This window comes from Phalacrocorax aristotelis, chromosome 5 (assembly GCF_949628215.1).
Source record: "Phalacrocorax aristotelis chromosome 5, bGulAri2.1, whole genome shotgun sequence".
In the NCBI taxonomy this organism is placed as follows: Eukaryota; Metazoa; Chordata; class Aves; order Suliformes; family Phalacrocoracidae; genus Phalacrocorax; species Phalacrocorax aristotelis.
The window spans coordinates 8,064,461-8,089,919 of NC_134280.1; the positions used below are offsets into that span (position 1 = coordinate 8,064,461).

Consider the following 25,459-nt stretch of genomic DNA (forward strand, 5'->3'; position numbering starts at 1 on the left):
GCAATGCAAAATTTCAGAAAGACAGCATCTCAGGAGAGGAGGAAACCAACAGTATCACAGAGGAGGTTGTTACAGATTATTCAGTAACTACCTTAGTGCAATATCTTTTAAAGAACCTAGACAGTTAAACAGTAGCCAAATTGGTCTTTGTCTTTCTCATCCCTTTTATCAGAGGCGTTTGCCTCAGGTAAAACACAAAAAGCCTGGAGATGAATTTTGTGACAAGATTTTTCTCTGAAGAAAATCAACTCGTCTTTATCCTGAAAAAAAGTATTTCTGCTTGATTCAGCTTTGTCTGAGGGAAACACTCTAGGCCCTGACCCCCTCAAAGACCTTTCTGGGTAACGTCCAGAGCAAGCTTAACTTTCTCTACTGAATGCAATCACAGTCATAATGCTGCTCCCAGGTCAAATCATGCGAGGATGACATATGAAAAGTATCTTGACAAAACCATTTCTAGGACCCGAAGAAGCCAATAATAAGTTCAGATTTATTGAATAACGTCAACAATATTGTAGCTATTTTTACATTTCATTTTGTTAAGTAACGCTGATCTTTTGCCGAGTCTCATTAAAACACACAAAGACCACCATAAAGCAACACTGGCACGTACAGGTCGCAGCGTTTGCGCGACAGCCGGCAGGTTAGCTTACAGCAGGTGACAGAATTGTTTCATTGTATAGGATCAAAGACACAGTATGTGTTCCAATGGTCCCTGTAACTACCAGCAAGTTGCTCACAGTGAAACACCTCCATCCACACTGCGTACAGACAGCTTGGGCCCGCACGCCCAGGGAAGGACAGAACGTATCTGCAGCCGTGAGTGAGCCGCTTAAGGCTGTCAGGCTCACTATCCACTTACAGTCCCACAAGTATTTATTCCTGTCCGAGAGAAATGTCCAAGAGCCTTTTGGACAACATTTGCAATGCGAGGAGGGTTTAGCATGAACTAGAACATACTGTATACTTTAAATAAAATTAAGAATAGTTTAGAGGTATTTGCATCTCAGTCATAAACCGAAAAATACTGGGCTCAATATTTATGATTAGCGATAAATACAAATTACTTTTAAGTTTGCACATCAATTTAAGTAGACTAGTGTCACTCGATAAAGGCTGATTAAGAACTGCAAAGCAGCATATTCTGCATGAATTCAACATGATGTATTTGCATACAGCCCCTTCATGTCCATTATTAAACAACCTAATGCAAAAATATAATACACTCCCTTTGGACAGAGAGGAGATTGCTAAACTTCCTTCCCCAAAGGTCTGGTTAAAAATACTTGTGAAGCCATCCCAAAACTCCAAGTTAGAACTGCCAGTTCAGCTCTGTCCTTGGGAACATGACACTGTCACTAATGACAACCATATTTTCTCCTCACTGCAAGCCGGTCAAGTCACTCTCTAAGCGTTGACTTCCCCAAAGGAAAATGAACAGCATCCTACTTGTGAAGACAAGTCAGAAGAACGTTGTATCTGCTGAAAAGGCACCTGCAAGTCGAAAATCTTCCTTTGTCAGCACACTGTACATGCGCTGGGGCAATGGCTTGGAGTAAGGAGCGGGGCGCGGGACGGTTGCACGCAAAATCACCTCGCGGCCTGTGGGCGGCGGGAAATCTGAAACAGCCCCTGCGTTGAGTCTTCGCTCCTCCGATGAACCCGCCCTCCTCAATTCTTCGTCAAGTGGAGGCACTGCAGAAGCCTTAAATAAGAGCAGAGGTGTAATTACAGGGCAAGCTGTTTCTTAATATTAGGATTCAGAAAATATTTGTCAAGAGGAACAGAGGAAGATTAGAAATGGTAAACACATCAAGAGGCTTTATGTGTACACAGAGCAAGACACTAATGGGATGTCAAGAAATAAACTGCACACAATTGAATGGAAGAACCTTCATGTGTGGATGGTGAAGCTCAGCCTAGATTAAGCGCCTGATTTTTTGGCAGTGTGAAGCGAGGGTTTTGGCCCCTTCTCAAGCAGGGCTCTCTTCTCAGCCCTCTGTAGCTACACGAGGCCATGTCAGCCTCCTTTCAAAAATAACCAGTGCCATTACTGGAGTCTTGACAAAAAGTCACCTGCCTTTTCAAACTCAAAACCCTACTTCAATATGTGCTTTTCATGGCCAAAGAGAGGTTTGCCAAAATGACACTGTACAATCTCCATCGACGCTCGTTGCCTCAGAGCCAGTAAGCAGCAACACTAAAGTCTGAATGCTGGCAGGAGGGCTGGCGTGCTCCAGCCAGCCCAATAAACATTCCCTGACTACATATCTACACACCCCAATACCCTACAGGGTCCTAATTTGAGTGGCAGAACCCCCTGGCTGACCCTTGTGGCCCCTCTCAGCTGCCCCACTGCACCTGGGCTCCTCACACACTCCGCAGGAGCGCGACCGGCCCCGCTCAACTCTGCAGCCTGTGCCCCAGGGGCGGCCCTAGGGACTTGTTCCCACAACAGCAGTTCTAGGAAGCCAACAGAGAGGAAGTTCCCTGGGCTACACTTCCTCACGCAATCACCCCAGTTCTTCCCCAAACCCCTCTGTGTCTCTGTCCAAAAAGCTCAGTTGTTTCAGTCAGTACTGGTATCTGGGACTGTGACATTCAGGTACTGTCCATCTCTAGCCAACCCCACAAACATCTGGCTGTTCAATAAACAAAACACAATGACGGCAACAGAGAAGAATATAAGGGCAAGGCCACATATTTCAGCATCAGAAAGTGTTAATATTCCCTTGAAGAAATTATTTTTGTTTGGTAGGCTTTTGTTTTTATTTTGAGGGTTTTTTCTTTAAGATTTATCTCTCTTTTCTGTTTGGCTCTAAAAATAAAGTCTGTGAATGAGGAAAAACCATTCTGGAAACACAAAATTATTTTTATGCTTAATATGTGAACAACAGTACAAACTAAATCAGGCTGCTGTACTACATCTACCAAAAGGTTCAGCTCTGTGCAGCTAGGGAAGATGAGCAGGAAACGAGGGACAAAGTTGGTTACCTCATCAGAAGATTCAGTCAGCTTGGAAAGGGATGAGAAAAGAACCAGTGATGAAAGATAGAAACAAAGGCAAGTCAGAGGTGACTTACAAGAGGTTAGGAGGAGACTGTAGGCTTAAGAGACATCATGCACTCTACTTCCAAGAACATGCATTTGCTATGATAATTTTCCTGAGAAAACTTGAGAATATAACAACACATTTTACACAACTCAGAGGAGTCCGGGTTCAAAAAGGTAATGAGCAAGGAACTCGTTCAACTTCTATTTACCAAACAGCTCTCTAGTGAACTAATTCATGGTAGACTAAACAAAAGGGTGGTTTGGTAGCAAGCGAGCTCCTGTCCCACTAAGAATTCTTAATTAACGGTGACCAGCTACTAGTGGGAAGTACCTGTAACCTAACTTTAGATGCTGATGTTTCAAAAGAAACAAAGCCCTAGGAATTTACGTACATCTTCATCGGACATCAATGCTAGAAACTCGTACTCAGCTTTAAAAACATAATGCCTCGATATTAAAAAGGCAAGTGCATACGCTCGCACACGCCTACAGGGCACAATCTTAGGCTTTAACAGGGAAGCCTGTAAGTAAGGCTGCGTGACATGGTGAGATCTGCAACCAGATTTTCCCTAGAGAATAGAAGGGTAAAACAAATGTTCTGATTTTAATTTCTCCGAATAACGACGGTCTGTTTTCAGAATGGTCCTTTTTATGCTGAGTTGCAAAATAGAGATTAATATAAAAGCATCCACACCTCAGAAGAGTATAATTCCCCATCACAAAATTTTTACAGCAGTGATTTCCAAACAGGATTTCAGTTTCTAAGATGTCTGCAATACTATGCTACCTTGTTATTACCACTGTAGTTAAATTTTGGTTAGATAATTTCATGCTATTAACAGGTGTAATTCTGACAGAAACTGAAGGCTGACTGCAGTCCAAGAAGTTTGGAAATCAATACTTTAGGGCTAATTATTCCCAAGGCTGCTTAAGATAAAAAGGGAATATTTATCCCAGTAGAGGCTGGGGAAGGGTTTCCAGAGAATACATACAACACTAGCAACAAGTAAACTGAATGTAGAGTTGTACTGGAGAAGGACTGAAACTGTTCCTAAGCACACCAGTTTCCATAGAAGACATCTCAAGTATTCCAGGTATAAGCTCCAGACAAAAAGTTACTCCTTCTAAAGCATTTAATATTATGACGTTTCTCTACATTCCTATGTGAAACAATCACCACACTTGATTGCTCCTGCTGTGATGTTGCATATATTGTGCAACTTGAGTAAACCAGAAATTTGTGCCTAAAGAGCATTACTGATGTTACCATTTGAAGTAAATCAAGCATTGATGACACCTTAATCTACCCAGCTGGCTTTAATTGTTTAACATCTCAGGTCACTTACTCTTCTTTCATCTTGCGAGGTTCTGTTATTGCCAAAATCATGTCGAACATCACAAAAAAAAACCCTCAAGCACATTTATGACAATACGTGCATATACGCAGACAAAATAAACTGGCATTGTATGGTAAGTCGTTGCCTCATACTGCTCAAATTAGAAGTGCCTGCAAAGCAATCAAGAGCTCTCTCTTACCCTCTGAGCATTCACGAACAGCTTATGAATAATGCTACCAGCAGGTCCTCTTCCTGCACCAATAACTGACACTTCTGGCTGCTCCAGGAGACAGTTTACAAATCTGGTGGCACAAATTATCGAAAAGGAAAAAAGGAATGTTTAATTCTCAGCTGTATCCAGTTTGCTAATCTAAAACCTGAAGTGTTTCCTGTGAGGAGGTCTCCCCCTAGCATCATATGCACAGAGCGCGAACTGGCAGACGCTCTCAAGGGTTCCCCATTCTAAAAGTTTAAGGAAAAAACCCTGACGTTTCTCAGTATCCCACTCAAACAGTATCATCACTTTTACATCCCTTTACTCTTTTCCCTCTACTCTAAAGACTAACCCCCCCCTCAGCCTTCAGTGTTCCCTCTGACCTTGTTCTCTTTCTTTCATGCTAATGCAAGCAGCTGTTCTTTCACAATGTAGGTCAAAACTAAGCTGAACAGAGCAGCCTCCCACGCAAGGTCAGGAAAGGCCGAATTGCATAGCTGTTTGCGGTACAACTCCAGCAGCAGGGCCAATTAACACCTATGTTGCAATTCAGCCTCTGAGAGGATCTACTTCTCTCAGTTAACTGCAAATGGAACGGAGGCTCCTAATGCAGGTGTAAAAACTCAACATGAAAAGCCTTCATGGTGTCAGCTGCACAGAAGTAACAACAGGACAGGTTTTTTTAGCACAAAGATACTGCATCGGACTGACATCACTCCTCTGAGCTCCCAGCATGTGCTACAAAAATGTCATCTCCCCCTCTCAGCGCAGCAGCAAGAAGTTAACGTGTTTGTTTTAACATTACATGAGTCATCTTAAGCAATATGTAAATAATCTAACAGCAGGTAGTGAAGCAATGAAACACGGCTCATTGATTTTCATTCATATGGTTCCTCAGTAATATGTTTCAAATTAGTAAGGAGACTAGAATCAAAAAGAAAAAAAAGTAACTTTGAGGGGATTCTGTTCCCTATTAGTTATAGAAAACATGAAATTCCTAGTCCTTCTAATTTCACCTCTACTGTAACAACGTTCATCAAATATACCATTTACATACATGAAAAAATAAATTATATCCCCAGTACTGCCAAGATAAAAACAAAATAATTTAAAATAATCTGTATCACATGTCTTCAAAGAGACAGTTACTTAGAGGGCCAATAAGGGTACCCACATATAACATCTCCAGGTTGCCTAGGGACAGGGACGCCTAATGCTTATTGCTAATAAATATGATTTTTTAGTACTTCTGTATTATCACCACTTCTATCCGTCCTAAATTTTGTAACTTCAAAAAAAGTGCATCAGAGGAAAAGCAAAACAACACGGGGGGAATCAGTCACCTTTGCAGATCTTCTTTCTCCTCCTCATTTTCACATTTCTCTACCCCAAATTTTGCTTTCAGAGACCTGGCCCTGGCAATGATAGCTTCCACACTCATAATCTGAGTGATGATTTCCTGCAGGAGATCAACAAAAATGAAAATTAAAAAGATGTTCTTTTGGTAACTCCATGAACAGTGTCAAAGTCTGTTAGGTTTTCAGCCCCAATGAGTACAAAATCCTTACTTCCAACTTCTTGTTCTCTGGATTAGCAAATCGTAGAACTTTGCTGGAATGGGATATTATCTGCTTAATAATCTTCTTAACTGAAGATATATCTTCTAGTGCTTCTATTGGGAGGAAAAGAAATGAAGAAGTTGTAATTATTGCATCAGTGTTCACCCTTAAATATCTTAATAATATATTAAACATTATTTACCTTCTTCCTTTACCTTGAGTACAGCTGCATGGATGATGCAAGGCAAGAGGTGCCTTGCAAGGTCAGCTGGCTTCTGAACTGCCAGGTAATGAAGCACCTATAATGTTAGAAAATTTAATACATTACAGATCAAAACTACTTCCCAAAGATAAGGTTAACTACGAAAGACAAGCACCTACACTGAAGAATTCACAAGAAGAGAGCACTGTTGTTAAGGCAGGACTCAACAGGTAGTTCTTACACAAATCCTCAGTGATTGCTTTCAGTCCCAACAGGTCAGAATGAAACTAAAAATAATTATGTTTCAGGAACACTTTAGTTTCCTAACACATACATGAAGCTAAAAACCTGGTTTATTTACTAATAATTCAAAGTAGTACTTAAGTAATACACCTCATGAAGTTACATTCCACACACTAATTATTTCAGACACTTCAAACTCACTGTTGCATGGCAGCAAGAATTTCCAATTAACCCTAAGCCATGTCTAAAACAGTTTGGTGACTCCAAGAATACTGTGTGATGGCGTGTTAATTTTTAAATCATGCAGGAGAAAGAAGAAAGGGATGATGTGAATTTTTGTACAAGCATTACAGACCAGACTATCACTAGCCACAGAGCTTTTTACCTTCTCTGCTTCTCTAGTGTCATCAAACAGTCTCTTCTGCCTCCGGGCTGGGACTGGTTTTGCTGTCTCCCAGGCCTCTACCCACATGTTACTGGGAATCTTCATTCGGGCACTTAGCTCACCCTTAATTACTATATTCCCCTTTTCATCGACCACTTCCTCTTCGATGTAATCCCGAGGGGAGTACCACCTCACAAAATCCTCCAGACAACAGCCAGGATTAGCCGCCTGGAATGAAGAGGAGATGAAATTCATGCCTGAAAAATCCTATAAAAGCATAATAACCTCGGTAGGAAGGCAATATGGTTTAGTGGGCAGAGCAGAGCCTAGGACCTAAAACTCCAGGAGTTCTGTTCCCAGTCAGGAAACTGGACACTAGAAAGAGACCTGGGAGAGTGAGGGGATAAAGTAAGTATAAACCAAGACAATGGGGCGGGGGGGGCAGGGGGGAACCCATATCATCAACAGAGAAACCCTCATCTTATCCCCCCAAAATAGTACATTCATTGGTTATTTCTGGCAAGCTCAAAATTATTCTGTGAAGTCAAGCTTCTTTCGGGTACTTGATACATGCAATAGATATGGATTTTCACTACATTTGTTATGTATAAGCTTAAACCATTAAAGACTTAGATCAAAAATAGCCCAAGCCTGAAAGAATCACTGGGCTGAATAAATACGCTTCCAGCACTGACTTGCCATCCTTTAACACTCCAGTAACAAAATTTACCTTTTCTTCTGGCTTTAAAAAGCAACTTTAAAAAAAAAAAATCTCCCCCAAACAAAAACCCTTCATTTTTCATAGATTCAATGTCAACATAGATAAATACATCCGTAAGTCTAGACCATAAAAGGAAACCCAGCTTCCTCAGTGTACCTATCGAGAGCACACTCCCACTTCAAATTATGGTTCCATATTCTTTGAGTTTTTAGATCACTTGCACCATAGAAATAAAACTGCTACAAATATCTGACATGAATCACTCCTTATAAACTGATGTTATGCTTTAAATACTCTTACTGTACAGTACATCTGTATCCTTTTACTACAGAGTAGCACTGCAGTAATTAAAAAACCCCAGCTATTTCATGACAAATGCTCCATTCTTTTTCGAGTTTTGAGATCCTCTGATGATAGCAGTGTTACGTGCTCTTAGCTCCCTCTGCAGAGCTCAGAAAAGAAATGGAACAAATTACCCAAAACCACAGCTAGTCCAGTCCCAGTTTGATGAACAGCTGTATAGGGGTTGTAAATAGTGATAACTTATCCATCCTACTAAAGAACAAAACATCTTTAACTATACCTAAAAGTTATGTCCACCTCCCCAGAGTCCGAATACAGAATTGTGAACATGTTAATAGATTTATTTTTTTTCTTTACACCACCTTTACATTTTATCCATCTGGAGTCTGATTAAAGATGCATTTTATAAAGCCAGACACAGTGGAAAGCAGAGGTAAGAGAGACACTAAATGAAAACTACAAGGTGGTGGGAGGGAGAGGCATGTAACTGTGATTCAGGATTCTGACGCTCAAGTTTTCTTCTGACACCATTCTGTATGGGCTTATCCAAGTTTTAATTCCCCATTTATCAAGTGTATGTTTTCGTGTTTTTTTCCCCCTTCCACAGACATTGTGCAGATTTACTGGAACGTTACAGCACAGAAGACTGGATAGGCATAGATTTTGAAATGTTTTAAGAGTTTTATCAGTCGGTTTTTATTTTCAACTTTAGCCTATTTTGAAACTTTCATGAAGAAAAGAGGTCATGAGAAAAACCTCCAAAATTGCTCAACACAAGCAAGAATAGTTTAACTAAGAAGAAAGCAGTCTCTCTTAATTCTTCAAGTAGTACTACCTTAAAAGACTCCATATCTGAGAGCAAGCAGGCGCTCTGCATGCGTGCCCGAAGATGAGCACCTTCTGCTGATGTCCCTAGTTTTGCCAGGACCTCAGACTGTTCTTCCAGCAAATCTTCAGTCATGGGTGCTGGTTCCTGCAACATGGAAAAAGACAAGCTTACAAATGGCCTCTGCTAGACTTAGCCCATATTAAGGAAGGAGGAGCGGAAACCTCCCCATCACTAGAAGTTCATTCTACTGTATTTGTACTCAGGAAATCATCATAACTTTCTACTGCTTACGCTGTTTATAGCATAAAGCTGTGCACCTGAAGAAGATGCTGACAAAAAGAAATTAGAAAAGAAAACAACCTGAGAATGAAGTAGCAATATAAGGATATATTAAAATGCTAAAATCCAGATCAAGTCCAGGAAGTGTTTGACTGATACTATTTTGCTGAGATGGATGAAAATCCACCTGTGTAGATTCTTTGCCATTGATGCTGTCAGCACATAATTAATTGACAACATTTTGCCTGAGTACACTCTGCTCATACCTTTTACCCATGCAAAGCAACATTCATTAAAAGTAATTTCTCTCAAGTGAATGGAAAATACTGTATTCTTCATGCATGGCTGATTTCAAACTACTTCCTCTGACACCACTGCTTCCTATTTCATCCCTAGACACTCTACAGGAAAGTCTGTGTCAAGTAATATTTCCATTTGTTTGATGATAAACCTGCTTTAGGTAATGGTGTCAAAACCTGATGGCTATGGGCTTTTAGATACGAGTTGAGATTTTTTTTTCTAATAAGAAGAAAGCAAAAAAAAAAAGTAGCAGCAAAACTGATCCAGTGCTCTCATCCATCAGCTAGAAACCTTCGTGGTGGAAGGACCACAGGAGTTTCTACTTTACAGGAAAGAAAGCAAGAAGGGGATGGAAGATGCCTCAAGAGCTGGAAATAAAAAGAAACCCAAATTTAAGGTAGGCAAGACAGCTTAATTCTTGTTTAAAAAAAATCTGTGTGTGAAACTTGGTAAGGAGACCCATTCTTACATAAAACAAAGAGCATGTGAGACTTCAGTTTAACAGCCTCATCAAGTTTTAAAAATGGAAAACAAGGTCTTAGGCCAAAAACACTTGGTAACTTTAACAACAGATTAGGCTATAACCTGCGAACTATATATAATTTTACAATCCTAGGTACGAGCCATATTGCTTGAGAGTTGTACTGCACATCTGGCTCAGCTATTGCTGCCTGACCTGTGTTATCGGAATGTAGAGGGGCTCTCCTGGATGCAGCAGCATCAGCTTTCCGTGCGGATGCAAACGACCTTCTGGTTTTAAGTTTACAGCCTCTTTGTTGCCTTCTTTTGCTCCTCCTTTCTTTCCATTGTCCTGCCCATTTCCTTTAAGATCTTCTGTGTCACTTAGACATTCAAAAAATTCCTCTTCACTGTCACTCCACGATTCCCAAGACTTGCCAACTTCTTTTTCCTTGTCAGGGTTATCTCCAGAGTGGTCTGCTCCTTTTCCAGCATCACCAGAAGTACCACCAGGTGAACAATCAGACGTGTTCCCCCTTTTCCCCTCATCTCTTGCTTTCTTTCTTTCAATGCAACAATTTAACATCTAACAAGTTAAAGGGACAAAACACTGTTCAGCAATTACTTCTCTTATGGAAACAATGTCACAGAAAAACTTGGAGAGTCACCCAGAATCTCTTAAAATTCTAAAAGATAACAATTCCATTGAACTTGTTGCTATAACAAAGACTTTCCCAAGAAAAGAAGTCCAGACCCAAAAATACAAGCATAACTAAATCTACGACAACAATATATTTAGCTAATAATTGCTATAAAATGTTGACAGTTTCCTTAGGAGAAAAATCATTCTTAAATTTCAGATATTTACCTGAAGTTTCTGATGCAGTAAACAGCATCTCAGATCTGGAGGGCCATTAGCTAATCTAACAAAAGGTAGAAGTGTAACCATTATCAATTATAAAGTTGAATCTTTCACACACATGTGGTCTTAAATCATACGAAATCCAAAAGAGGGGCAAATATCCACATTGAACCCACCCCCACCATTTCAACTATGCAGCTCTTCTGTGGTCTCAGAAGACAAGCTAGAGATTGAACCAGCCCAGAAGTTAAACTACATTTTTTTCCTAGAGGTCATTTCTGAACCTCAGAGATCATTTACACTAGTACAAAACAGACACGCCCTGCATTCCTGGTCAGTTTTCCATTTAGAACTTGAAAGGGTAACTGTTCTCAAACAAAAATAAAGCACCTTCGACTTTACTTTTTAAACTGCAATGATACAGTAGGGTGATCTCTATATATTTCAACTCCTATTTTATCCGTTAATGTAACCATTTGAAAGTACGAACTAGTGAAAAAACAATCAGTCCACCCTATTTAAAAAAAAAAAAAAGGATATATTTTTACTCTACATCATCTTGACAGAACCCTTTGTCTGGTATGCAACAAGCTCTGCTGCAGCAGACGTAACCTGCAAGGGTTGGAATACTTGATAAGCATTAGCTGCCTGAAGAGGCTGTTAACACCAGTAGGAACTTGGAACAGCTCCCTTAGAGAAGTGGTGAAACTAAACCACAAAGCAAAGGTGTTTCTCCCTATCTCAGCTCCTTCATTTTTATCTAATGATGAACTGGAAGCCAAGCATTCACATAAGCTTTCTTTTTCTTTTTCCCCACCCGCATTCACACAGCGGAGTGCTCTTTAACTTGAGCTTCCCCAGGAATCTTGAAGTTTTCAAAGGAGGGCACAGATGCTCTTCCCTACTCCCTATCCTTTCTTGCTTAAAGGAAGTAGGGTAATAAAAACAGAGGAGAGCATTTGCAATTTAAAAAACCAAAACAGTATGTTTCAAAGTCATAGCGAACTCACTCTGCTCCTGAAACAAAAAACATTTTCTATGACAAAGCAACAATAACAAAAAAATCTTACCCTGGAATCAGGTAGTTGTTCTCCCATCTGTAGCGCATCTCTAACACAAATTCTTGCCAAAGATGTGCCACTCCTTTTACTCCTCCATGGTAGAAGTTTATCATACAAAGACATAAAGCTAGTTTGTACGTCAGACTATCAGAAGGAGCAGATTTAAACTGACTGAAGAGATTCTACGCAGGAAATAAAAGAAAGGAGGAAATACAGGAATAATGGCATATTTTCCAAAACCAATCTTTTTCTTGTTTGTCAATACAAGTGGCTAACTAACATTTAAATGTAATTAGCCTGTAAGCATAAGCTACCAAAAATGACAGTCTTTGAAAGAACAAAAAAATAAATTTGGGGGGGGACCCACTATTTCTACCTAAAGATTCCACAAAGGTAAGTCCCTTTTTCCAAAAATTATCTATTATGAGACACAGGGCAACCACAGCAAAGCCTGTACGAACACACACTCAGGATTTCCTTCTCCCTCTCACAAGTGCCCGTCAGTAAAACTTACATAATCTTCATTCTCTGGAGGAGGATTGTTTCCTGCTGAAGAGCTCATTCTGCTTTCAAATCCATCTGCAAGTTTGTCAGCAGCATCAGGAAATAAGAACTTGAAGAAATAAAAAAATCCAAACTTCTGTCAGTATGTTTTTCCTGCTTTTCCCACTTTCTCCATAAAGCTACTGCTGGTTAAATACCAGCAATACCTATAATTAAAACTGTTTGCAGAGTTCAGAGTTCATTTTCAGCCCACTTATATTCCAAGACTTTTAACAACTTCGGCTGTTTCAAGAAGCTGATATATGCAATTCAAATAACCGAACTGACATCAGACACTTTTTAATTTATATATTATTATATTATAATAATTACGCTTATATTATTTTAAATATTATTATAATCATATTTAAAATCCTGCTATAAACTATAAACCAAATGCATCAGTGGAAGCATGAAATACATGCTTTATATGAACTTAATGTGCATGGACAGCTCACTTACCAGAAGAATAGCGTTCAGAACTTCATTGTTTAAAGGTGATTCATCTACACCTCTGTGCTTGCGAATTTTCTTCTTTGCACTGTGAACCATATTTGTGACTGATAATTTATGTATCGGGACTGGTGCTGGCTCTGTGAGCTTCGACAAAGCATGGGTAATATCAGCAACCTCTACAAAGTAAAGTAAAAATAATTAGAACAAAACAAAAAAAGAAACACAAGACCATCTCCTTTCAAGAGTTCACCTGTCATATTCAGTCTACTTACCTTGTATTGATTTTTAACAACCTGTTAACCAGAACTACACCCATGCTGTCAGGTTCCATACCTGATATTCACTGCTCTTAGTCACAAAGACAGCAGTAGAACGAGGTCACAAATGAGTCACAGGCTGTCCTTGATTTAATTTACTGAATTAAGCCTAGAGTGAGTTGGCCATAGATAGCGCCTGCCACCTACTGCAGCAGTACAGCATACTTGCAGACAATTACTGGCAGAGTATCAGCAAAAGCTTGCTGAAGAGATGCTGTTTATACATGATATCAACAAATACACTGTAGGTAATGAAGACTGCTCAAGCACGTGCTATTTATTTAGGTGAGCCTTAAATAAATCCAGTATTAATCACTATATATATGGCCTTACATGCTGTAAGCACAATTCTGGTTTGGGAATCCTTAGGTAAACTCCTCAAATCAGAAGATTTTTTTCCAGGATTGCTGATGGTAAACTTTAGAATCTCTCTTACAATAAAATGAATTAACATTGTTAAAGAAAAGGGCAGAGAAATTTAAGTGAATAATTACCAGCAGCTTGAAAAACCTAATTTGGGCAAACATTTCAAGAAAATCAGAGATAAGGGGGGCTAAAGAGACTGTACGTCATGCACTAGGAGTAATACTTTTCACACCTTTTCAAGCTAACTAGCGAGCTCTGTCAAAACTAAGCCCAAGTATAACCAGAGAAAATACATTGATACAGCCCATATTTGGAGAGAAGAAAAGGTGACGAGACAGGAAGGAAGGGAATGTTCACCATATATAGCTAGAAAAGCAAAAGAACAGGACAGAGACATCATAAAGATGCCAGTATCTATGCTGTTGGGATAAAGTCTGACCTTTGGTCAGATAATTTTGGTTTGTTTAGGGTTTTGGATTTTTTTTTTTCTTAAAGTTCTGTAAACTGGAGAGGATGACAGCAAAGCCTTTTAAACAGATTAAAGATTCTTTAAACTGGCTGTTAAAACCACACTACACAGTATTTCAAAAACCAGAAAAAAGTGGACAAAATACAAAAATACATAAAACAATACAGACAAATCTGCTTGATGTGTGCTCAAAACCAACTCTGGTACACAGTAGTCAAATTTTCCAGTGGGAAAAAAAAAACTATAACAGAGGCAATTGCCCTCTGGGGCTCTGGGATCTAAGGTTGCCTAGAATTCATGAGAAATTATACTGTGTAGCACTGACCAGAAAATTCCTGGGAGTACTACAGAAAATGCCTAGGAGTTACAAGTAGAAATAGTGATCAATGTAAAGTCAGGAAAAGGGGATAGGGAAGCTAAAATAACATGAAACAACTAAAAACAAATAACACAAATCAACAAGATTTTAGTTTTACCTTTTCCTTCCTCTTCAAACGCAGACCTTCCAAGTATCTCATCAGTCGACTCCTTCCGACGGCAAAGCTTGAAGAATTCAGTAAGGAAGTCACCTATAAGAGGAATAAACTTTCTAATTTATCAGAATTATATCCCAATTAAAATCTCATTCAACAGTAAGCTAACTCTCAAAATTATGTCCAAGGCACAGTAATAAATTTTATCTTTTCATCTGAAAGAACATGATAATTTGCTCTGAAGCACAAGTCTTTAAAGCACATAATTAAACCTTAGCTGTCTAGGTGTGCATTTTCCTATCAGCCACCTCTCCAGAGCACAGCTCTGCATGCAGTTTAATCCATTTCTTCACCCACAGCAAGATAAAAGTCTGCAGCATATTAATCTTTCTTAGTTTTGAAGCCCTTTTCCCTGCAAGCTAAAAGGCAAGGACGGACAATAGTACAGCTCTCCAGGCATACCAATCCTGCCTGTCAGACAGACTGATTCAAATAAGGAAATATATATATGCAGAAGGCATTTAATAAAATTTAAAGATTCTAGGAAATCTAAATTTTCACAGAACACATATAGTAAATGCTTATTCTCTGAAACCTAATGAAGAACAGCAATGAAGTTCATGGTACACAGACGCTGAACAACCTACAACAGAAACTTATGTTTTTAGAAAGTTTGTGTTCTTGAAAAAGAATGTAATCAACAATTCAATCCTAACTTCACAACTTAATAGCTTAAAAGCCATAAGAGGAGACAGGGAATTCTGATGTCTTACCCAACAGACACTGAGGGTTATCTGCTTTTCTGACTCTCACAGACCACTGAGGTGCTTGAATAGGATCCAGGTCCCTTAAACAACAACAACAACAAAAAAACATAACACACAATAAAACCCAAACAAAAAAGAGAACCGTAAGTATCATGCCGTCACCGTAAGTATGTAAGTATGCAAGAGATGAATATCAAATTCTCAACAAATATAATGTCATAGCCAATTAGGCCATGGAAGCCGTAATATACATCATATTACATAGGAGAACACGACAAACACTCTAAAACACAAGCAAGAGTCCCCGTTCTCATGTACATATATAATGTGTATGTGAAACATACAAGAACAATTCAGTTACAACTAGATTGTCTCCTTTTAAAATGTAGTAATGTTGAAAACTCATTTCTACATTAATTAAAACACTTCTGTTTTTTTTTCTTTTTTCTTCTTTATTAAGTATCAGTATACACTGTTCTTCCTCTTTAGGAAGCTTAGCAGAAAACCTGGCTAATAATTTTTAGGAGAGGGATGTCAATCAGTTAATTCTTTTTACTTTCCACGTACCACTATCACCTTTTCCAAGAACTATGCAATACACAAAAGTTTTTAGTCTAGCATGGGAAGATGCCCAAAGGTGGAGGTGTGTTTTCTGTTTAGATTATGATACAATATTTTCTCACACAGAAATGCATTTCAAAAGAGTGTTTTCCCAAATTAGATGTTCTATCAACTGACCTTAGCATCCTTCAAAATAGGTTCTCTTTCACACACAAAGCCACGGACATTTTAGATGTCACTAAAATGCAGCAGTTAACAAAGAAAGTACACTTCTAGATAGTTGCAGTTCAGACAAAATACTTACGAATAAACATCATTGTCAACAATTATACCTTCCGTTAGGTGAGGCCATGTAGTAGCTAAATGAAGCTCACTGAAACAAAACAAGATATAAATCTTTCAGTGCTAGTAGAAAGTGTTCTCTCCATCATAGTTAAGATCTTGAAAGGTATTCGTGATAGTTCATATTTAAGTCCCTCTACATATTTTGCAGCCACATCCAGAAATGTGCACGTTTTCCAATGAGTCTTCTAGTTGCATACATTGTGTTGCTTATTCTACAGCACATCTTCCAGTATTGCACTAAACTTCACGATTACCTGGCACACGGGGCTTTCACAACTCCCCTCTACAAAAGGAGAAATTGTGCATCGTATTCTAGGTATCGAGGTACAGAGGAAAGAACAACTTTCATGAACGGCCTACAGCATTAAACACTGTCTGATCATTAAGATGATCCCTAGATTTGCTGACTTGCGACAGGGTGTTCAGGAGAGGACACAGAGAGATTGTAATAACTCAGTTGACAGACCCTCTCAGTTTAAGTACTACAAATGTCAAAGTAAAAGATTACAGTGAGTCCAACCCTTGAATGAAGGTACGCCATTTTTAATGCTTACCTCCAGTTAAGGTATATTCCAACATAATAGTGTCAGAGATAAATGGAGTACTCCAGAAGTTATGGTGAAAGGTTTATCAGCTAGAACTCTGAATGTCATTACACAATTTTGCAAATGGTCTTATTTGCTGTTAGATTATTACTTTTCACAGATGTTTCTTATGAATAATTACATCATCTATTACAGACATATTAAATGACAGACAGGCAAAGCTAAGATTTGAAACAATATAACTTGAAGTCCTCCATAAGGAAGTTATAAAACACAGTTTTTTGAACTCGTATCTCACCTAATAGGATCCTCACAGGCACCAAATGGTAACTTCCCAAACTCAAGGCCTCCAACTTCTCCCCCAACTAGAGCATCTATATCTGAAGACAGATAATATATTTTGCATAGAGAATTTGCAGAATATTTTGAGAAACATATCATCTTAATTTCACAGTAAAAAGACCGTAGCATGTGGGATACCAGAGAATAGCTGAACAGCTAAGGTGACAGCTGTGAAAAAGAAATCTTAGTATATCGACAAAGTAATTGTTTCCAGCAGAAACTGGGAAGTAATCGTGCAACTGGACAGTCAAAAAGACAGATAAAATTCTTGTCATCTGTGTTGAGGAGAGGTTATTCCCTTCATAAAGGCAAAGATAATAGCAGAGAGATGATAAAGGCAGCCTTAAGAGTCACTGTTGACACAAAAAGAAAATGGACACAAAATTGCCATAAAAATATTTAGGCAGTAAATCAGTTCCAAGCAGAAACTACTTTTAAAAGGCTGATAATTTTATGAAAAGAGCAATCTTATGTGTCCTGCAGTTAAAGACTTAACCTAATGGTCTGGGAGATTCCTTGTAATTCCAAGTACCCTAAAGACGCCTCCCAGCATTCGCAGCTACTTCCCGTTGTATCAGCCAGTTATATCCTTCAAATATATAGACCAAAATAGACAGCCTTCACTGAGCAAAAATTTAAATGGGTAATAATGTATTGTAATGCCATTATAATAATGCTATTACATCATTTGATCCTTAATTTTAAATGTATCTGGCAAACCATTTACATACAAAACAAGTGAGGTATTTGGACAGATTTGGATAACTTAATTACATAATTTCTCCAGCCTTCTTCTTCAGAGAAGATGAAAGACATTTAAATCCTTTGGTTTTATTTCAGGAGAGATAATTGAGTGAGGATAATGAAGTACAGGTTTAGTTCTTCACAATAAACATGAAACCACAACTGCAGGTAGAAACAGCAGCAAAAATAATGTTGCCCATCCCCAGTTTCTGCAGTACACTATGCCACTAGCTCCCTTCACTAGAATCCTCTAAAAGAGTAAGATTTATTCAAGCTGCTCAAATCAAGAGATATGATCAGTGCAGTACAATTCGTTCATCACAAACCAGGGATCCAGACTTAGCGAACGACTACAAGGCAGACTTGCTATAGTTATTGACTATAATTGACTTCTGTGTCTGCAGAAATAATAAAAAACCTAACATCTGTAGAACTAGCTTCCCACATTCTTCAGGTAAACTTAGTTTACCTACAAAGAGAAACTATCACTGTAAAAAGCACTGATTTTCTCTGACCCTAAAGAACAGGATTCTCTTTAAATATATTTTCAACACTCTGTGTGTACGAAGTATACAGGATCAACTTCACTATGCATGTCTTCAAAATATACCTTTGATTAGCGTAAGAATTATTTTTTCTTTTGAGCAAATGAAAGATTAATAATTCTGTAACCAGACCAAGGTCACACAGGTCCTGTCCCCCTAAGCGTGCCCTAACTACTTTAACCTTGTTACATAAAACTACTACCAGACCAAGAAGAAAACTTGGGCATTTTAATTGTTCCACCACTTTGTGCCTAAAATACTACATCACTAATAAAATGTACGTTAAGAAGGAACTAACATGTATTTTTTTCCTATAAATCTGTCTGCATTTGATCCAGGATAAGTTTATAATTTATTTTCTGATGCTACTTGTATAAAAAACAGGTCTGTTCCTTGACACCCAAGGAAGAAAGTGTTACCACCAAGCAAGCATATGAGAGTTCATTGTGAGATTACCAAGTGAGTAAACTTACTCTGTTTTTCCTAAATAGCATCACTATGGCATAAACTTATCACGTCTGGTGTGTGTACTTTAGATTTAAGACTATTCATTGGTTCTCCCCTCTTCCCCCTAATACAAGGCTACTATAATAAAAGGCTTGATCAGAAATTTCTCCTGCATGGAAAAAAAAATCAACTGCTTGGCTTATTCAGCATTGTGTAAACAACTACAACAAAAATCCAATATTTTACCTCAATTCAGGACCATATAATATTTTCTCCTTTTCCCAATGTTAATACACTTAAATAGTGAAGTATTAAAATTGGTTATTTTACAGAAATAATTGAGGAATATTCCTAGAACCTGAATCAAAAAATATCCCTATGGAATTCAGGGCAGAATTCTTTACAGATCCACAGTCAGTCATCCTTTTCTCTCCAAACAGATTTCTAGTATCGCTATTATCTCTAAACGCTAATAAAAAAGCATATTTCTAGGCAAAGCCTTAACCAAAACTCTTGTCACAACCACAAGCCACAGACATGATTTCAGAGCAACTTTAAGCTGGCTAGCCTACCATAGGGAGTGGGATGGCATTGAGCTGCAACTGAAGCCTCTCCTACTACTGCAGAAAATGTTTTAATTCTTCTGGCAAGATACACTGACATTTTCTTTAGCATTGACTGTTTCTCTTAAAGCAAGTTATTTTGAGGACACAAATCTCCTACCTGGCGGCTGCTGTGGCCAGAAATACTGCTGCCAGTCTTGAAGCACATATGTTAGCCGGATAGCCATGCTAACCGGAGGCAGTGGTGTTAACGGGCATCCCTTGAAAATACGAAAGAAAAAATTTAACAGAAAGAATACATCCTCTCAAACACCCCAGGCCTTGAACAGGCCTTAGTTATGACAGCTTGTGTTAGAACTAATTTTATCAGAACTGCAACACCCCAAGAATTACTAGCAAAGCCACTGCTCAGTAAGATGCTCAAAGGCAGAAGTAAGCACATAAGCTTCACGAGACATTCGTATGCTCCATTTATCTGGTAACTCACAAGTAACTCTGACCTAGAATGCATTAGGTTTTCATTAAGGACTTTTTTCCTCAGCGTTTCAACAAGGTTGCTGACTACCAATATTAGTCATGAAGTGTTGCAGTCAACCATATCACTCCAGAAAAAAGCAGTCCGCTCCTCACATTTCATCATGTTGTTCTTCACTCTTAACTTAGCTACAGGGAGCTATAAAGTATCGGAATAAAATCCCACCCCAACCCTCCTCTCTCCTTTTAAACAGCACAAGAGGGTTCATTTTGGGGAGAGGGAAAAGAGAGTTATAACAAGGAGACTGTAAAAAACACACATTCTTTCACACACCAGTGGAAAATAAAAATAGAAAAAGGTGATAACAGTTGAGGAACAAAACCCATACCAATTGTCACTCTTTATCACTAGATACCAGCGTTATCAGGAAAAAACTTTATTGGTATTGGCAACCCTTACAAAACAAAAAATCCCTAGAAGACTGAAGTCAATCTACAAGCAACCAGGTAATAAAACAATTATTCTTAATATCAGTTATATACATTCAGATGCACTTACAATCTTGGATTTGAAGACATCTAGTAATCCAGATAAATGAATATACTGATTTGGCACTTTGCGAAGATGAACCATTTCGAAGTCAGTTCGAACTCCTGGACCCTGACATTCTCCAACATACATTCGTCGCCATTTATGATGTATTTGCACAAACAGTGGTACCTGACTATAAAACATGAATATTTCGGGTTATTTAAATTGTCATATTGTCTTGTAGTCCTTAAAACTAGCTAAATATTTTAACATGATTTCAACATAATTTCATATTCCTCTGAATACATTTTCTCTTTGTGGAACACAGTTTGAAATGCTTAATAGGAATCACAGAAAAATACTGTTGATTCACCATTAAATGGAACGCCTAATAAATTGTCATGTCATAAGGAAAGCCCTATCCATGACTTCAGTTACCTAATTTTCAGTCTAAATATTTTTGAGGAATATCAAAAAGTTACTGTTACCACACAAAGGGAAGGAATCCTCTTCCAAAAGTTGTATTTTGTATACCACTTATTCCAACAACTTCTAGCAATTTTTAAAAGCCTTTGAGGTTTTTAAACAATAATGCATATAAACAGCTCATTACATCAATCTTTTTAAAGCTTCCACAGGAAATTTTCTTTTTTAAATCCTTCTATAACAGTATTATGGTGCAAATACACCGTCTCTAAATGTATTTTGCTAACAGTTTAATACTTTTTCCTCACAATAACAGTATGCTAGGGTTTCACCTGGATGTGTAAGAAGGTTTATACTTTCACCTACCAGCCAGTGTTTCCTAATGCAATGGAAATGGAACTCAGCAAAAGGTTACATTTGGATTCACTAAGAACTGCATCGTTATTTGCAGCCGGAGCAATAACCACAAACTCACGTAAGCCATACCTTAAGAGAGAGAAAAAAAAAAAAACACATTCCTGTTTTTTTAGCAAATCAGCTGAAACACAGAATTTTTAGAAATATTGTAACCTGAATAACCTAGTTGTCACCAGACTCTGGAATCTGTCATTTTGATGCGGGCACCTCTTTCAGAGATGTCAGGAACTGAGTGGACATGGAGTGCTGCAGATTCTCGAATCACAAACTACTGCAGCTTAACAGCATGCAAACACAGTACTCAAAATTATGTGAGGACTTCCAGGTCTATCAGTCCTGAGTTTTCTACTTTATGTTAACAACTATTTATACATAAAAACAATCTCTCTGGAACAACGCTAAAATGTGCTAAAGACTTGCATTACTAAATATATGGTTGCTGTTGTTGTTTCCTAAGGTGCTGCAGCTTTCCTTTTTACAAATGCATCTAAATATTACAAATATCAAAGCTTGGTTAGTCTATGAAATTCAGGAAAAAATATTTTTCGGGGGGGGGGGGGGGGGGGGGGGGGGCGGGGATAAAGATAGGTTCACTATGGCCAGCTTTTTTTGCACTCATTTCCTGAGTCCAGTACAAAAATTATTTTACGTAAGCTTTAACTCTTGATGGAAAAAAATACACTAGTGATTGTGCCAGCATCAAGGATTTTTCAACTGCTATGCTTATTTGAATTAACGATGAGATGCAGTATACGTACCATCTTACCAGACAGTGAGCTCTAGGAGGAAAGTCATTGCTCATGCACAGCAAGTCCTGCATAGGCAGAGGAAGGGCATCTGGGAAAAAAAAAGATACATAAGAACATCAACATTCATTCAGCTGACTTACAATTTACTGACGTTAGCAATTTGTTGAATGCAAAACATACTAAAAGCAGAAACGCCAGATCGCACCCACCAGACCCCAGAAAATTTTCACACAGAAGCAAATCGACACACTGTGAAATCCACATTCTGAAAATTGCCTTTTGTCATATCTTTACAGGCATGTAAGAGAACTATCAGCTACCTTCTACCAGTTCTTCTTTCCCATCTTTGTCACTGGGTTCTTGTACAAGGTAATGATGGGTAATTGAGAATCTGAAGTCGGCAAATGAAATTTCATCTGATTTCTCTTCCCATGTTCCTGTGGTGTATACACCCTGCATATAAAAAAAGATATTATTTGATCACATAAATTTAGGTTAAAATTCATAAGCCTTAAAAAGTATGCTGCCTACAGGATCTATAATATTTATTCATCTTCTTCTACTGTTAAATATTTAAGAATAAATAGTTAAGCATGGTTTAATTGCAAAAAAACAGTTCTCAAAGCACTTCATTATAGAGGTAGCTGAATGCTAAAATCCATGTTGCCAATAATCATGCTCATTTCAAGGATGATATATTCCCCTGAGAAGTGGTCAGAATTATATGGCAATAAAGAAGCCGATATATCCTCTCATATGCATCTATGCATCTGAAGTGTTTGCACCCTCAACTTTGCCCAAAGACAGAAGTTTCCCACCTGGGATTTTATCTATATCTATACCATTCTACATAAACAGCATATTTACTTTGAATATGCTTTCACTGATAAATGAGCTAGAATTTGCAAAACTTCTGTGTGTAAGGATAATTAATTTTTAAACAAAATACACTACAGGAAATTTTCTAGGGAAAAAAAAAATCAACATTGCTGTACAGATTTGTATGCTGCTACTAAACACAGCAACTTGGATAACCCTTTGATCTGTAAAGGGTGTCTTCTCACTAGAAATCAAGAAGAGAGGTCTGGTCTAGGAAACAAGACAAGTAGGAATACACCGACAGATAAGGTTGAAAACTAGTTCATTAGATAATGTAAGTTTTTGTTCTGAATACTCTGTACCCTGACTAAAATGAAGAAGCATAAAAGTCCTCTAGAAACATAGCAGCCCTTCAATCCAGCAGAGCTGAATTTGTTTGCACTAGTATGCAGAAGAGCTCAGCAATTTCCCCTGCGTTTTACAGGAGTGACAAAGCACTACAAAGGCTTTGAAATAAATCTCTCTGATGGATGAACATAGTGAGTCACAAGTACTACTACAGAAACCTCAACTGTAAGTATGTGAGACGTGACAAAGGCTCAAGGCAGGGCAAAATGAAACTCCTTAAGAACTTAGAACAGTTTCAACCATGTTTCTGGATTCAAAACCGGGAATGAAAAAAGTCACTAGGCCCTGTACAAAGATCCAACTTTGTCATAGAAATAGCCTGCGTGGCAGACAGCCTGCTGATAAATTTACAGCAACTGTTTGTCAAACGGGCACTTTTACAAGCAAAATTCCCCAATACAAATCATTATCAGTCACACCTAAGAAAATGGCAATACGTGTAATATACGAGTATATTACTAGTTAGCAATTCAAATTCTAAAAGAAAATTCAGAAGTGGTAACTGACCTTTTCTAGAGGTTTGCCTGAAGAAATCCCAATAAGTTTCCAGTCATTCAATACTTCTTCTATTTTTGAAATAAACCTATTAGGAAGGGGAAAAGGCATTAATACATGCTGAACACTAAACTTGTATTACAGTTCAGCTCCCTAAAAGCAGGCAGTATGTCGTCCTACTACAGAATTCCTTAAAAAGCATCAAAGAACAATCAAAGAACAAAGAACAATTGCTTCCTTGTACCAATAAAACGATCCTCCTATGTTTATATTGCAGATGATAGTTATTTTTAGCAACTGCTGTGAGCATACTTTCAGTGATTACAGAATCTCCACTTCTTCTCTTTCTGGTATTCTATTCTATAGTTTTAACACATACTCCCGTTTTGTTGTTCACAGATAAATAAGCATGTGACACAAAATTATGAACTAAATTCAGATTTAAAACGCAGCGCTCAGAATCTTTGCCTCCTTCTGCCACAGACATTGTCACTGGAAAAAGCATTTTAAAAAAGAATACGTTAAGAATGCGGGAGCATTCTTCACATTCTTCACCTACATCTTCTCATACATTGTTCTACTAACTTTTCAGGACTTCGGCTGTAAAATGACTATTTTAATAATCAGGCAGCTCTTAAAGACACATAAGGCCCCAGACGTTTATTCTAATCCCCTGCAGACAGATATCAGGCCAGGCCTTTCCCTCGGTTCAGAAACAGCTCGGCTTGACCCCCCTCAGCCAACTCGGCGGCCGCGGCCGGAGCCCCTGCCGCAGCGGCGTGCCGGTGGGGCCGGACGGACGGAGTGGACGGGGCTCCGGCCAGGCACTAACCGCCGCGGGGCCCCGGCACCCCCCGGCCGGCTGGAGCGAGCGGGCACAGCCGAGCCCCCCGGTCCGGCTGCCGTGCGGGGAGCGGGGCCGGCGGCAGCACCACCTACCTCTCCCACTCGGAGGCGGTGGTGAAGTCCGTGATCTCGAACACCTCCGACTCGGGCTGCGGGGAGAGAGCGGGAGAGGCAGTGAGCGGGGAGACCAAGGCCCCGACGGGGAGCACAGGGGAGGAAGGGGGAAAACACTCACTTCGCTGTCGGCCGCCATCTTCCGCCGCTGCCGGACAGCCCCGACGGGCGCAGAGGCTGACGGGAAAGCGGCGGAGGGCGGTGCGGAGCCGGGCGGTGCCGGTCGTCCAGCCCCGGCGCCGGTTGTGGCAGTTGCCCCGTCACAGACCGTCGTGGCCTGGTCAGCCGCCCCCTGGCGCCCTTCCCTGCAGCCTTCCTTGGGAGAGGACGGCCGGGCGGCCCTCCCGCGCCGCCGGCGGGCTGAAGTGCCCCAGGCTGGGGCGGTTACTTCACGGCGCTGTGAAGCTGAGGCATGGGCAGGTCTCAGAGACTCCGGCTGCCTCAGGAACGGCCCGAAAGTGTAAACGAAGTGCCTCGCCGGCTGGGTCTCCGGGGTGTTGCTGGCGTCGCAGCTTGTCGCTGTTAGGCTGGTTGTGTCGGGTACCTGCAAACAGATCAGTAATACACCCCTTTTCGGTCAGCCGGGAGCTGGGGTGTCCCCCAGGCCTGGTGTTCCTGGTCCAGCCTAAACCAAGGCATTCACCTTCTAGCTTGTGCCGCCCTGTCACCGTGTCCCGGGCTATGGCGTCCACAGCCCGCCCTCCCAGCATCCGCAGTCGTCGCATCCACAGTCCTCCTCACATCTATGCTGCTGGCATCCACGGTCCTCACATCCGGCAAAACAGTTCCCTTCAAAACCCTTTAAACTCAGCCTGAGCCCGGCTGCACCTCTCGTCCTTTCCTCCCCCCTTCCACAGTCTGCTACTTTAAAAAAATAAAATAAAACGA

At 39.6% G+C, this 25,459-nt stretch overlaps 1 protein-coding gene across 2 annotated transcripts; it reads right to left on the reverse strand.

Annotated features, from left to right (window-relative positions):
• Nucleotides 1-471: 471 nt before the first annotated feature.
• RAB3GAP1 (RAB3 GTPase activating protein catalytic subunit 1) lies at nt 472-25,110 on the reverse strand. 2 transcript variants are annotated; one of them, XR_012660587.1, is made up of 24 exons: nt 24,693-25,110; nt 24,551-24,606; nt 23,624-23,699; nt 22,210-22,342; nt 21,899-21,977; nt 21,090-21,209; nt 20,325-20,490; nt 19,452-19,551; nt 16,949-17,030; nt 16,065-16,133; nt 15,206-15,279; nt 14,436-14,528; nt 12,814-12,983; nt 12,323-12,421; nt 11,818-11,990; nt 10,754-10,808; nt 10,103-10,471; nt 8,854-8,991; nt 6,995-7,222; nt 6,380-6,463; nt 6,174-6,277; nt 5,949-6,064; nt 4,591-4,693; nt 472-1,705 (listed from the first exon to the last, which is right to left on the reverse strand). XR_012660587.1 is itself a non-coding variant. In XM_075092863.1 (24 exons), exons 1-24 carry the CDS (start codon nt 24,708-24,710, stop codon nt 1,463-1,465), a joined length of 2,961 nt encoding a protein of 986 aa, XP_074948964.1. In that variant the 5' UTR covers nt 24,711-25,110; the 3' UTR covers nt 472-1,462. The 2 variants fall into 2 exon arrangements, 1 of the variants encoding a protein (XP_074948964.1); XM_075092863.1 differs by having other exon boundaries at nt 6,367-6,463.
• Nucleotides 25,111-25,459: the final 349 nt, after the last annotated feature.

Coding starts and splice junctions, on each gene's coding strand:
- RAB3GAP1 (XM_075092863.1), bottom strand. Junction 12,984..14,435: donor GTTTGAAGAGGAAGGAAAAG/GTAAAACTAAAA, acceptor TTTACTTTGTAG/AGGTTGCTGATATTACCCAT. Junction 6,464..6,994: donor ACACTAGAGAAGCAGAGAAG/GTAAAAAGCTCT, acceptor CTAACATTATAG/GTGCTTCATTACCTGGCAGT.